Genomic DNA, 14639 nt, shown 5'->3' on the forward strand with positions numbered 1-14639 from the left:
CTTTTGGCGGCTCGCTGCTAAATGTTACAATTGCACACTTGGTTTTTTTTTCAATCATTTCGCTCGACGCCATTTTGTTTATTTATTGTTTTGGGTCGGCATTGTCAAATTTTTCCGCACTTTGGTTATCTGCTGTATATTTGTTTTTCCCCCTTCCTTTGCATGTCTTGGTTTGTTTTGTTTTCAATAAAATGTGGTGAAATAATAAAAGTAAATGTGAAAAATGATAAAAACTCTAAAAGCTATTCCTAATCCTAACAGAACAGGGTGGCGACAGGTGTTTGACTACTTTGAAGGCAAAAAGTTAGTATGAAATAATTTAACACAAAGAAATCGTCACACAATGAGAACTTTTAAAAAGTTACGCGTGCGGATTTCTGGATTGGTGTCTTTCGATATGGCTTACACACTATGGTTTTGTTTTCATGATTTGTGTAATTGTTATTTTCAATAAAAATCTGGGGTTTCACTTACAAAGAGGCACATTTTCTTACGCTCTAAAAGGCTCTAAAGAAGCTTGTTTTATTCTTTACAAAAAAATGTCATAAAGAATTGGTTGGTTGGTGCTAGCACGCGTCACACTTTGTGTTTTTGCTAAAACTAACTAAAAACTAGTTAAAAGAGGAAAAATCGTTTGTAAAGCACGCTGCGTTGTCATTGTTTTCAGTTTAATTCTACAAATTACAGAGCTATGTTTTAAATAATAACGTTTTAAATTAATGCAAAAAACAGAAATCAACAGTCTTTTTAAAGGTTTGTTTCGTTACTTAAATATTTTCACAAGGAAAAATAGAGGAAGTAAACACGTTAAAAATGATCAAAATTATCAAAATCATCAAAATCATCAGAATCATCAGAATCATCAAAATCATCAAAATTATCAAAATTATCATGATCAACGATTTTGTCATTCTTGTCAATGGAGCATTTCCATTCGAGCAGTTTTGCTTTTTCTACAATGTATTTTTATGGAGCGAACTGTCAAAAACTGCTCGACTGCGGGTGCTCCATTTTGTCAGTTTTGCCAATTATGCCAATTTTGTCAATTTTGTCAATTTTGTCAATTTTGTCAATTTTGTCAACTTTGTCAATTTTGACAATTTTGACGTTTTTGACATATTTGACATTTTGACACTTTTGACATTTTGACATTTTGGACATGTTTGACATGTTTGACATTTTGACATTCTTGTCATTTTTGACATTTTGACATTTTTGTCATTTTGACGTTTTGACATTTTGACAAGTTTGCTATTTTTGACATTTTGTAACAAAGTAATAACAGATAAAACAGAGAGAGATATATAGAGTTTGTAAACACAGAGAGGGATGGCGTAAAGTACGGTCACCTTGGAGCGGTTTTGGCTTTGACGTTTAATAAAAACAATTCACTACAGGTAAAAAATTGTAAACAAATCACACGAAAAGTGCACCTAACCTCTAAACTACACGATTTTTTTTTTGATTATTACCTGCTCGCTTCCGGGATTGCCCCCGGAAAGAAGCGATCTCTTCAAGCTACTCGAGTTAAGCCACTTTGCGGTTTGTCTTGTTTGTTTTAAAAGGCCATGCTTTGCTAATATATTACAATGTTTTTGTTTACTAAATTCTGCGTTTGTTTGTCAAAACGAACGGGAAAGATTAAGAGGGGAGGATAAAACGGCGGGGAAATTAAATCTCTTACCCTAAAACTCGTTACAACTCTTACCGGCTAGCATTTTGATTCTCGTTTCGTTAAAATCTAAGATTTGTTTGACTTAACCTCTAAAATTACTTCGATGAGTGTCAAATTTGACACTTCGAAAAAAGAGAAGATCCGACTTGGGATGAAATTTGGCGTAACGCTTACTATTCGAGGAGATCGGGCTCGTCAATCGGAATTTCAACCCGCCGTCAGGCAGACACCGAACCGGTTGAACCGGTTGCGAGCGGAAATCTTCTTCGCTTTTTTTTTCAAACTTGGAAATCTGGCTAAAATCGTTGCTCGTGAGGATAAAACTTACGGGGTTTTTGACTAGATTCGCTGCTTCCTTCCACCCACCTTCCCAGCTCACTTCTCCACGCCGAGCAGTTTGGCCGCTTCGGAGGCCGACCCGAGCAGCACCCGGTTCAGGATGCCCTGGTCGCTGATGCCGAGCAGGTTCCCAATCAGGTCCGCCGAGTTGGGCCCCAGCCGGGACATTTTCGATGATCGCGTCACGGCAACCGGCGGCGCTTCCGACTCGTCGTCGCTGCCGTCCTCGGAACCGGTTCGCCGCTGCGCGCCACCCGTCGAACACTTGTGCTTGCGCTGGTGGCGCAACATGCTGTGCTTGAGCGTGAACCGGCGCCGGCACACCTCGCACTGGAAGGGCCGCTCGCCCGAGTGGGTGCGCATGTGCCGCCTCAGATCCTCCGTCGACCAGAAGCGACGCAGACAGAAGGCGCAAATTACCTAAATAGAGTGAAAGAAAAGCAAAAAAAATGAGGTTAGTTCCTTCCAGATCCACCAACCAAGTTCGGCCAACTGACCTGCGACCTACCTTCCGATTGGCATAGTCGGGAACTTGCCCCGAGTGCCGCCCTCGCCACTTTCGTCGTCGTCCGGCGAGCCGGACGGCGCTTCGCTCCGCCTCCAGCGTGACCTTGTTCATGAGCAGGGCAAACTCCGCCACGTGCGCCCCCTTGATGTGGTCCAGACAGCTAACCCGGTCAGCGAACGAACTCTCGCACAGGTGGCACTTGAAGGGAAGATCCGACGCAATCGGCGGGATCGAGCAGCTGTTCTCGTCGGCGGTCGCAACCTCCGGCTCCTCCAGCTTGATTTTTGGCTCCGGCGATGGAATGGGTTCAGGTTCCTCTCCCTCCGGCGCTTGCAGCGCTTTCACGGTCGGCGGCTCCTCAACCTCCTCTTCCTGATCGTCTTCATCCTCGTCCTCCTCCTCCTCGTCCTCTTCTTCTTCGTCATCTTTTTGAGCAGGCTTGGGACTGACCGGACGCGACGACGGCGGTGTGGCTTTGGATTTGTTGGCAATGGCGGCTTCGGCGACAGCTACCGGAACCGGTTCCGGCTTGGATCGAGCAGATCGTCAATCGGCACCGGGATGGACATGGCCGTTTCGACGTCGCCGTGCTTGCGCAGCAGGTGCCGGTCACAGTTGGATTTGGTGGTGAAGAGCAGTGTGCACTGTTGAGAGGGGAAAGAAAATAGAATTTTGCTGTTAGCTCGACATTTTCAGTGTGGATTGAAGTTTGACAAACTGTCACTTTTCCCAACCGGTTCAGTTTGCTCTGTGTTTTCTTTCCGTCAAAAAAAAAATTGTTGCGGCCCGACATTTTCATTGCGGGATGAACCGATTTGGAAAGTGACAGTTGGACAGTTCTGCTTTTTAAAGTCATTCGTGTTTTTGTTTGAATGAAAGAAGATCTCTTGCCGACAAAAAAAAGAATTTTGCTGCAAGCCCGACATTTTCATTGTGGGATTGAACCGGTTGGAAAAGTGACAATTTGACAGTTCTGCTCAGTTTGCAGCAAGATTTCGCAAAAGTGACACGTGTTTATGTGCGATAAAAAAATTAAGAGATGTGAATTTTTGCATTACATATTAAAGTGAGTGTGATGAGTTGTTTGTTTACATCCAAGGTTAAGGCCTATTGGCTGATGCACAAAGTGATTTGTTTACCTTTTTTGGTACCCTCTGCAAACTTCAAACCATACCACATTGCTGCCGGATCCTTTCCGGAAGAGATCCGGAAAAAGATCCGGCAGCAATTTGTTTTGATTTGACGTTTGCTGAGGTGCCAAAGTTTGGTTATGTTCTGCTTGCAAAAGATATTACTGCGGGCGTCAATAATTAGAGTTCACGCGCGGTGATACGACCGCAAGATAATGGTCGCATGACAGCCGCAAGACGACCGCAGAACACATTTTTGGCTGTTGTCAAAGGTTGCCTTGAGTTTTGAGCTGACTTTTTGGAAAATATTCAAAACAAACCAAGTTGACAGCCAAATCAACGCAGAATTTCAGTTCAACTTGCTGATTTTTACACTGCGGTAATAAGGCGGCAATAATCTCCTGTCACTCACAGCGAAGGAGAAACGTGATTTTATCTCGCAATAAGCAATAATTGAAAAATCTGCAAAAGACGCACTTTCCCGACGGATCCGAACAACTTCCAGAGCAAAACAAGGTAGGTTCAAATGTAAATAATCAAATGTGTGAGGTCTTACCTGCGAGCACTTGAACGGCTTCTGGCCGGTGTGGGTCAGGATGTGGCGCCGCAGCGAGCTGGACCACGGGAACATCCGCTGGCAGTACGGGCAGCTGACCCGGTTCGGCGCCAGGCTGTACGCGGACTTTTTCTTGTTCTGCTCGCGCGCCGACAGCGGGTGCGGGTCGTCCGTGCCGGGTTGTTGCTCTCGAGGCGGACCCCGACGCGACCAGACCCTCCTCGTCGCTCTGGTCCTGCGACAGCGGAACCTCAGGTCTGCTGTAGAAAAACCTACCGATTAATAATATTCCAACGATTCTGGACACTAACTACGGGGTGGAATGTGCGGGTCGCTTACCTGAAGTAGTTCTCGAACGCGACGTTGGTGGCGTTGTCGACGAGCTTGGCCACCGGCACCAGGTCCGCTTCCTCCTTGTTGTCGGCTTTGGCGGGGGTTGGAGCTGCGGCAGCAGCTGCTGCAGCAGCTTCCTGCTCCTTCCGCTGACGCATGGCCTGTTCGAGAATCCCGTCGGCAACGGCCTTGGCCGCCTGCTGTCGCTGCTCCTTCGTCTCCTCCAGCTTCTGCTTCAGGATGTGGTGCTGGAAGACGGGACTCTCCCGCTTCGGCTCCACAACCTCTTCCTCCGGCTCCTCCTCGTCCTCGCTCTCGTTGCCCTTGGTCAAATCTTCCGCGTGGAACTCCTCATCGATGACGAGCTCGCGCTCGTCCTCCTCCTCCTCGTCGTCCGCTCCGTGCCCGTTGTTGACGTGATGGTGGTTGTCAGCACGCGGCTGCGCCGCCATCATCTGCGCCGGATGCAGCCCGAACGGGTTCTGTCCTTGAGCAATGATGTTCTGCAGCATGCTGCTGCCGCCCCCGCCAACCTGACCTCCCTTGCTCGATTGCTGCGCCAAGATGGCGTACTTGACCTGTTCTGAGATGCCGCCGAAGCGGCTGCCATTTGGTGGTGCGGAGGAACTGCGGAAGCTGAAGCCGCTGCGCTGCTTCGCCCTCCCGCATCATGTGGTGACCGCCGCGCTGACGCTGCGACCAAAACTGCGGATGCTGCTGCTTGATGTGGCGCTCCATGTTCGAGCGGAGCGTGAAGCGGGCCGAGCAGTGCTCACAGGCGAAGGGGCGTTCGGTGCGGTAGCGACGCTGCTTCTGCTTCGGCATCAGGACGCCGTTCTTGATGACCATCTTGACGGGGCCGTTTCCCAGTGGGATGGGGGGCATTTGCGAGGGTGGTGGCGGAGGGGGTTGCGGGATTTGTTGCGGAACCTGAGGCATCTGGTGGTGGAGATGGTGGTGCTGCGACGGCGGTGCCTGCGGCACCTTTGGCAAACTCTGTGGCGCGGGTTGAGCATGGTAGGTGTGTTTCGGCGGAGGAACCGGACTGGCGGAGGGAGGAGCGGGTGCGGAGGACTGCGGTTCCGGAACGACGCTCTTGGGCGATTCCGAGGGCGAGTGGAACGGGTTGCCGATGAGGCTGCCGCCGGACATTTGTGGCAACATGGGGAACTCTTTGGGGAAGAAGTTTTCAAGTCACCGAGTGCGCCGGGGGCACGCAGCAGCGGGTTCTGCAGGAACAGCGGATGCAGCGGGAACGTTGGCAGCTGGAAGCGGCTGTACAGCTGGCTCAGCTGGAAGTAGTGCGCGGGGTCCATCTTGGACAGGGCTTCGCTGAAGAACTTTTGCTGCATCAGCAGCTGCTGCTGGTTCTTCTCGAGCAGGGACAGATCCAGCTTCGGGATCTTGGCTGGTTGGCGAAGCTGCGCTTCGTCCTCGTCCTCGTCTTCCGCGTCGTGATCGTCGTCTTCCGATCGGGGATGGTCCGAATCGGCGTCGTGCTCCAGTCGACGGGTGATCATCGGAGGTTCCGCCTTCTTGCTCAGGTCCAGCGCGTCCATGCTGAGATCCATAGGTTTGGCGATGGGGGTTTCCGGTTTCCGGCTCCTTGTCGTAGTCCTGCTCCTGCGGAGGTGTCAACTGGTTGAGCTTCTCCAGACTCTTGACCTGGATCTTGGCTGGGGTGGTGGGGGAACCGGCGTATTGTCAATCTTGGTCACCAGACTCATCGGAACGGGCATGAGCATCTCCTTGAGGTGCGAAACGGGAGTGCTTCGGTCCGAGGGGTGATCATCCAGATCGCGATCAAAGTCGGTTGGGGGAGTGTTGAACATTTGCAGCTTTTTGAGAGGATCCTCGCAGGACGAGTCCTCCGAGGGGTGGTAGATGATGGCGCGTTTGACCTCATCACGAGTGGTCCGTCCGTGACGGTTCCGCAGGTGCCGCTCGCAGTTAGCCTTCGTGGTGAAGGCGTAGTTGCAGAGGGCGCACTCGTACGGCCGATCGCCGTTGTGGGATCGCATGTGCCGGATCAGGGTAGCCTTGTCGTTGATGAGGTACGGGCACATGTTACAGCGGTACGGACCGGGTCCGGAGGCGGACACGTGAATGCGGTTGTGACCCTTGAGGGCACGCAGGTTCGGGAATACAGCGGTACAAAGGCGGCACGGGAACTCGCCCCGGAGCTTCATCTTGCGGAACTCGGACGTGAACGCGTCCTGCGCTTCCTCCTCCTCCTGTTTGGGGTACGGGTCCTTGTCCAGCTGCTGCCGGAAGAAGCCACCGGACGAGGTAACGTTGATGATCGACTGGATGTCCGCGAGATCTTTGGTGTCTTGCTGTTGTGGATAGGTAGAACCGCTGTGGTGGTAGTAGTTCGGTTCCTGTTTGATGATCGGCGAGGAGAACGACTTGTCCAGCGAGGAGGGCGTGGTTGGCGCTTCCGACACGTTCGAGCTCATGTTCGTCGACATGGACTTGTTCTGGAGGTCCAGGTTGGCGAAGAAGTCGTCCCGCTTGAGGTCGTCCTCCGACGAAGCTTCACTGGTCTTCCACTTGCGCTTCTCGGTCGGGCTGCTTCCGTACTCGGACACTCCGCAGTCCTTGGTGTGCATGTCGAGCGTTTTCGAGCACGGGAACGCCCGGTAGCACTTGGAGCACTCGAACTTCTGACTCGTCACCGGCGTCCGGATGCTCTGCTCGCACACGCTCTTCGCAATCAGCGGGAACTTTTCACTGGAAAAGTCCACAAACGTCAGGTCCTTAAACCCCGGCGTTATGTTCTGGTAGTTGTTGTTTCCGCACCGATGCGCATTCAACGCCTTGTAACTCTTGAACACCACATCGCAGTGCCGGCACTTGGCCGGAATCTGCGGATGCTCCCGATCCATGTGGTTCTCCAAACTAACCATGCTCGAAAAGTCGTTCCGGATGCAAACCGGACAGCAGAACTTCTGCACACCCTCCGTCACACTCCCATCCAACAAGTGATTGTTGTTGATCGTCCGGATCTTCCGCTTGTAGTGCACGTTCTCGTCACTGTTCTTCCGCTTCCCCTCCCCATCGTAGTTATTCCCATAACTCCCGTTGTTATTGTTCGACATCCCCGAGCTGCTCCCACCTCCACTGTCCGTCGACGCGTCACTCTCGTAACTCTCCCGCTCGGACTGCTTGTGGGTTCGCATGTGCCGGTGCATGTTCCCGTTCGTCGTGAACGTCAGCTGGCAGTACTTACAGTTGAACGGGCGCTCCCCGGTGTGCACCAGCACGTGCCGATCCAGCGACGAAGCCGACGACAGCACCTTCGAGCAGATCTTGCACACAAACTCGGTGGTGCCGGCTTCCGCTGCCGCCTTGCCGCTGTTGTTGTGCGACCGGATGTGCTCGGTAAAGTCGTGCTTGGTCGCGGACACGGTGCTGCAGATTGGACAGACATATTCCGAGTTCGCTTCTGACGTCTGGTTGTTGTTGTTGGTTTCGCTACCCGCCGACAGGTGCTGCTGGAGTAGCGTCGGCGGTGATCGCTTTTCCGTGCCGCTGTAATTGTTGTTGTTCATGCTGTGGAACTTGCGGCGCAGCATGTTGTCCATCAGAGCGTGGAGGTTCTGCGCCCGCTGGTGCCGCAGGTGACGACCTCCGGCCTGCTGCTCTTCCGAGTCCGAGTCGACATTGTCGGACGACTCGGCCGCCGTCTGGCGGGATTTGTTCAGCAGCAGCAAGCTGTTGAGGGTGGAGTTGTTCGCGTCGGTACTGGTGCCGCTGCGATTGATCGACGAGCTGATGTCCATCGGTTCCTGGGACGAGTCGGAGTGGCGGTCCATGGCGGGTTGGGATCTGCGGACGAGAGAGGAAAATCCGGGTTTCACAACGTGCTCTACTTATCAATCAAAAGGCAACATCAATCTCAAGAGGCCCTCGCATTATCATCGTCCGTGATGTCTGTGATCAATCATTTATCAGTGTGTTCCTGATGTGTGGCAAGGCTTAAAATAAAAATCCCCTCCCAAGCTGATAAGAAGGTAACAGACGGTGATTACATCTTTGTGTTCTTGCGACATCTGCGTCAACACCTGACAGCGCGCTCCAGATCCGGGAATCTGACGAAAGCCAGCGAGATCAAAGGCGTTTCGACGGGAAGGAAGAGGTCGTAAAGTCCCCCGTCCGATGTCTGCTCGCCACCAAACCCATGTTTGCACTCAGTTTGCGCGGAGATAACCGCACTGGGTAAACATCGCGAGTTCAACTCTTCACCAGGCCCTGAATCATCGAGCGCGAGCGCGTTTTTTCTCTTCATTTCATCACCATCGGACGGACGTCAATTTCTGTGTGTGTCCGAAATCGATTGCGATAGCATTCCTTGATGAATGATAACGCGCGCGGTCAGGTCAGAGTCCGATGCGAGAGAATAAAAGAGGTTCGCGCGAGATGTTTTGACGTTTTGATTGATGGTTGGACCGGTTCGCGCTGAGCGCGCGACAAATTTCGCACTGGGTTTCGCGAGCTGTCAAAAAAGCGATTCCCAGTCGGGAAAATGTCAAGCTGATGATTAAAATCGATTTCGAATCGGATGCTGTCAGTTGCATAATTTCAAAAAGACATGGAAGTTTGATGTGAGAAACTTAAAATTGATCGCATTTTCGTATAACTTGATGACATTCAATTCTCTTTGTTGAATTTGAAAGGTCCGACCCGGGATTGGTTAGAATTTTTTTTTAGCTTTGGCAAATTTCTAAAATAAATATTTATAAATCGCGAAACAGCCTCTAACTCCCTTTTGTCAAATGCTATAAATCTGTCAAAAAACAATTCCCAGTCGAGAAAATTTCAAGCAGGCAACCGAAATCGATTTCGAATCGGATGCTGTGAGTTGCATAATTTCTCAACAAGATGCATAATTTTATCACGCTTGTGGTGTATTTACAAAACCAAACCACGACGACGACCACACATCCGGGCGCAAGGTTGTAAAACAATTTGACAGTACCGCCGCGCGCAATCATGATTTAAGACGACGTCTTTTTATATCTCTCTTCCCGAGAAAAAAGCAGTAAAGAGTCAAGATCGCTTCATCCCATCTCTCTGCGAGAGAGAGCGACACGAGAATAATTTATTATTCTTTCACTGCACGGAAAGGTGTTAATTTTAATCGCCACAGAATGGTTTTGAATATTAATTCGAACCCCCACCGGAAGCTGGCTGACGACGTTGCGTAACGAAAAAACGAAAATGCTGTCAGTTTTGCTTCCACCCCTAATTGAACGCGCTGAACCATTAGCGAAATTGAAGTCGCGCAAGATGATGACGGGGAGTCACGTCAGGTCGCCGCCGCGATGCTGTCAGTTTGGGGTGGTGGGAAAATCTGCGCTTCGCGCGCAGGCCCTTTGTCTTGAGTCAAGTTCAAGGTTGAAGACAATGGCCGAAGATGGGTGGTGGATTTTTCGCGCGTATCTTCATCGCGCGAGCTATCAATTTTGATATGCTGTCAGTTTGCGGAGCTTGCTGCGAGCCGAGGGTTTGGTCACTTCGAAAATATTTTTAAATTGGTGGAGTGATTTTAGACAGAACTCGAAGGTTGAGGTTGCTCCGTCTACACGTCACCGTATCGCGCATCGAAGAAGACGAAACAATGATTGAAGTGGCATGAAAATTAATAGCAGTCACGCAATCAAATTTCGCTGGGCCATCTTCCCTACCTCATCACTCGCAAGTCGATTCCGAAAGAAAATTAAACTAATCGGAAAAGTGTACGGCACGGGATCCCCCTCCCACTTTGGGGTAGATGGAGAGATGATATCTTCAATGCTCCCCGTCCGCTCACCTAGTAGTAGGCTTCGCCGAGCTGGATCCACCGCGGGTTTGTTTGTCTGCCGTTGCCATGGTGCCCATGGTTCCTTTCTTCTTCACTACCATTATTGCTGATTTCGCTTCACGGGTGCGCCTACTAGATCTTCTCGACATCGGACGAGATAACGCCCATTAAAGAGTGAGTGAGAGGGACTCCGTACAAAGAACACTGGGACAAGTCACTACAAGAACACACTGCACTGTACTGTTGGGGTAGATATCCGAGGCACGACGCGAGAAACACGTTTGATCCCACCGGCGAGATCTTTGCGACTGACCTCATCTCTCCAGAGCTCGTCCAGCAGCAGCCTTCTGGAGTCGGAAACTCAACGAGAGAGAGCACCAACACAACCAAAACAGGAGACAAAGAGCGAAGGAGAAGCGAAAGGAGAGCGCGGGTAGAGAGATACACCTGCCGTCATCCGCCTACTGCGACGAGGGTCTAACGAACGTTCCCTGTATCGGCGGGAAATGGAGAGAAAGAGACGATGACAACGCAGGGCACCTTTCCTGCCTGACCTCGACGCCAGGTGCCCCCAATTCCGAGCGCTCGCGACAGGAAGAAGACAGCGGAAAGAGAAAACGGCGTCCCCAACCTGGCCGGGCACCTCGTCCAGGAAGCAACGCGTTGATGGATCGTAAAATTGTCCGTTGCCGAGGAGGACGACGACCAGGCCAGGCCAGGCAGAATGAGTACAAGTAATTGCGAACTCGAAGGGAGTTGGAGGTCGTAGGGCAGGTCGCACGCATACCAATCTGCTCGAGTTCTCTCTTTCGCACTCTCGCGCAGCGGATTCGAGGATGTCGCAAGCCGTTGTTTCCCGAAATCTTGCGTCCAAGGATGCCGTGGAGGAGCAGCTATTGATCCGTTGCCATGGTGGCCGCACGGGTCACCACATAAAAGTTGGGATTTTTTTGTTCTCCACCCTCCTTCGGGTTCGTCGAGAAGAGCAGGTCTCGGATTTTAATATCCGGAAGTTCGACGAGATTCTACGTGAGGGTCTCCCTCCGCTGAATCACGTGATAATTAGTCGAAAAAACGGGGGGAGTTTTGACGTAGGGGGCACCTGAAGGCCGCAGGTGACCATGGGAAGGGGGCTTTTTGCGCGTTTTGTTTACACCGTTTCGGTGGTACGCGTCGGTTTCACCAGACGGGGTGGGAAAGGCTTTAATTTTCCGATCAATAACAAGCATTTCTTTGTTTTGATTTGTGCGACTAGAAAAACGACAGCAAATTTTAGAAAAAAATCAATTTTTTATCCCTAAAATCAAAACTTCTATAAAAATGCTGTCAGTTTAAAACTTAAAAAAATTTCGTCAAATTGTGAGTTTGTAAATAAACAGTGCATTCTACTCATTCTTAATGTATTCACTAACCTGAGCGAAATTTTACAAAACCTCGCGTTGCCCCATTAACATTGTTTTGCTTGAAATAGCTGTCAAAACGCTTTCTTCATGAAAAATGAACCGGTTCGCGTTGGAGCCGCGAGCTCGAGAAATTTCGCACTGGGATTTGCGAGATGTCAAAAATCGATCCCAGTGTGGAATTTGTCGACCTGTTGGCTGAAATCAATTTCGAAGCAGATGCTGTCAGTTCCAAAGTTAGAATTAATTTATGATTTAATCGCGAAAATAACACTTTCTCAGTTTGGAAACGGTTGTCAAACTGACGTTTACATTTTAACCATTTTTTCGAAAAAAATCGAATACTTAATTTTGTAATTTGACAGCTGTCAGTCGTTTCCATAAGTTTATTTGATAACTTTAATCGCTTTGTCATGATACTAATGTTTTGAGTACTGTCAGCTGCATAATGACAACAAATCAATAATTTTATCGCGAAGACAACACTTTCTAAGTTTGAAAACGAGTGTCAAAGTGTCATTTTAACCTCTTTTTCGGCAAATTTCGAATACTAAATTTCGTAATTAGACATCTGCCAGCCGTTCCAATGAGTTGACTCGAATTCGTACTGATATGTGATTTATGAGATTTGTGCTCATTATTAAACAATAAGAAAGGATAAAAAAATTAATTTGCTCGCGATTTTGCAGAAATTTGTAAATTTTATCCCTAAAATCAAAATTAAAAAGGTGGTCAGTTCATATTTTTACAAAATTCTAAAGTAAAAAGTGACAAAATGTTCAAATTCTTGCTGAAGTTTCATTTAGATTCAAAATCCAATGATTTCTCTATGCTGTCAGTTTTATTTCATCAATAACAGCTTGGGGTTGGATTATTTAAAATTCTTTTTCAATATTCCTAGAAAGAAAATGACTTCTTTTCAAAGGCTCACTGCCATCCCTCTAAATAAACATATCTCAACCCATTCGTTTGCCCAATTCTCCCGTGCACGGTCATAAAAGAAAACGGCTATCGTTCCGGCTCAATCTTACCCCCCTCTAAACAGAATTTCATCCCCCAGCAGTCGTCGCAGCACTTCCGTCCGCCACTAAATCGCTCGCCGCCAGGACACCTGGCCACCCCGAAACTTTCCACCCGTTACCATAACAATAAAGAACCCCCGCTCTGCTCCTCTCTTCCTCGCTAAGTTCGACCTTCCGCAGAATTATAAATATTTTCTCGGAACAAAAACAGTCGAGGAAAAACTTCTTGGAATCGCCAATTGAAGGGTGGTCGCATTTTCTTTGTTTTTCTCGCACAGAAAAAATGCTGTCAGTTTTTGGCACCCCCTCAAAAAGAGATGTAAGTGCTCGTTGAAATTTCTCTAAAAAATGACAGCTACCGAGAGGGTCGTCACTCCAAATCTCAACACGTCAAAACTGACAGCATTGGCGGCCATTGCGAAAAAACAGGTTCTACGAATCAAAGAGGGCGTTTCCTCGGGGTCCACCCTACCGGGGACAAGATGAAAAATTCGTCCAACTTTTGTGTCTGCATTCACATAAATTTTAAGCGGAAAAACTTTTTCTCTCCCTCGTCTCTTTGCCGTCCTGTGTCGCAGTTGGCTGACGGGTACACCACTTGCCCTTTTTCTCATGGCAAACTCCGAGCAGTGCCTACAAGAGGGGGATGTTTGGTATGAAATTTTCCATCGTGCGCACTTTCTGCACAAACTCACCCCTCTCGTTCCGGAGCTGGTACCGCCAGCTGCCTGACAGGTGAGGGAGGCCCAAGGTACCGAGTCGGACCGAGGGGAGCGAAACTCGAGAAGAGTTTTCACCCTGATGGGGGCAAAACTTCTTGCACGGGAAGCCCCACACCGGGAATCGTCTCGCTTTCTCGGACGGTTATTGATTTTTGTGATTCACTCTCCTCTTTCCTGTGTGTGAGTGTGAGTTAGTGGTGGGAGGGGTTTTCCCGGGAAAACCGAAGGACGACCGGAGAAGCGGCTCACAGCAGCAGCTGTGTGCGGTGGAGGTGGAGGAAGGTTCTCGGAATGTTGGTTGGTCCCGTGTGGTACACTGCTGGGGCTTCCACTAGGATAAAATTCAAAGGAAAAAGGCGCGTGGGCGGCTTGAGGACCACACAAAAAAGGCAATGGGGGGGGGGGGGCTATGGCGACTGCACGTGACAGGCGGAAAGAAATGGAGGTGATTTATTTTCTAAAAAAAAGAAGTCTTGCGCGGAGAATTCTACGTCAGCGTGCGGCCGAGGGTGGTTCCTTCGAAACTCAGACTGATTTGGGAAGCCATCATTGATTCTGCGAAGTTTTGACTAATTTTAGAACTCAAAATTGAGTAGGCTTCTGTTTACGTATAATCAAAACAACCTTTTGACAGTTCGACGCAAAAACTCGTGAAAAATCCCGCGTCAGACTGCAAATTTGAGTAAGCTCTGATTTTTCTGGAATCAAAACAACATTTGACAGCTCGACGCCAAAGACCGTGATCACAAACTTATCAGACAGGAAACCCATCGGCCTTATTCCCTTCGCCCAACCAAAAAACGCAAATTTGCTCCATTTTCGAGGATTTTCCCCCTTCACGGGATTGCTCCCCGTCCAGGACAGGACGTCAAAGAAAGTACCCGCGGCCCCAAAATTTGATCAATATTATCATTTTCCATTATCTGAAGGCTACCCGCCCTCGCCCGCCGTTTGTCCGCCTCCAACCCGCCTCGTCTTCTAATCGCCTCTTCCAGATCTAGCCCCCGAAACGGTGGTGCGGTGCTTCTCCGAGGCAGCTTTTGCGTCGTCGTCGTCGTCGCCACCATCACTGCTGCGGAGGGCATTGCTACCGCATTCAATCTAGTTTTTTTTGGGGGTTTTCTTGTCGGGAAAAGTGGTGAAGTTAC

General features: G+C 49.5%; 1 protein-coding gene across 1 annotated transcript in view; it reads right to left on the reverse strand.

Moving 5' to 3' along the window:
• LOC6051582 overlaps positions 1 to 10646 on the reverse strand; it is a 44289-nt gene extending 33643 nt beyond the window's left edge. Inside the window, 11 exon segments of the mRNA XM_038266526.1 lie at positions 2055 to 2434; positions 2523 to 3052; positions 3055 to 3166; positions 4209 to 4386; positions 4388 to 4468; positions 4548 to 5174; positions 5176 to 5731; positions 5734 to 6094; positions 6096 to 6230; positions 6233 to 8372; positions 10357 to 10646. Of these exon segments, the coding sequence (XP_038122454.1) occupies positions 2055 to 2434; positions 2523 to 3052; positions 3055 to 3166; positions 4209 to 4386; positions 4388 to 4468; positions 4548 to 5174; positions 5176 to 5731; positions 5734 to 6094; positions 6096 to 6230; positions 6233 to 8372; positions 10357 to 10496 (5240 nt within the window). The 5' untranslated portion in view covers positions 10497 to 10646.
• Between the last annotated feature and the right edge of the window lie 3993 nt (positions 10647 to 14639).

This window comes from Culex quinquefasciatus, chromosome 1 (assembly GCF_015732765.1).
Source record: "Culex quinquefasciatus strain JHB chromosome 1, VPISU_Cqui_1.0_pri_paternal, whole genome shotgun sequence".
Taxonomy (NCBI): domain Eukaryota; kingdom Metazoa; phylum Arthropoda; class Insecta; order Diptera; family Culicidae; genus Culex; species Culex quinquefasciatus.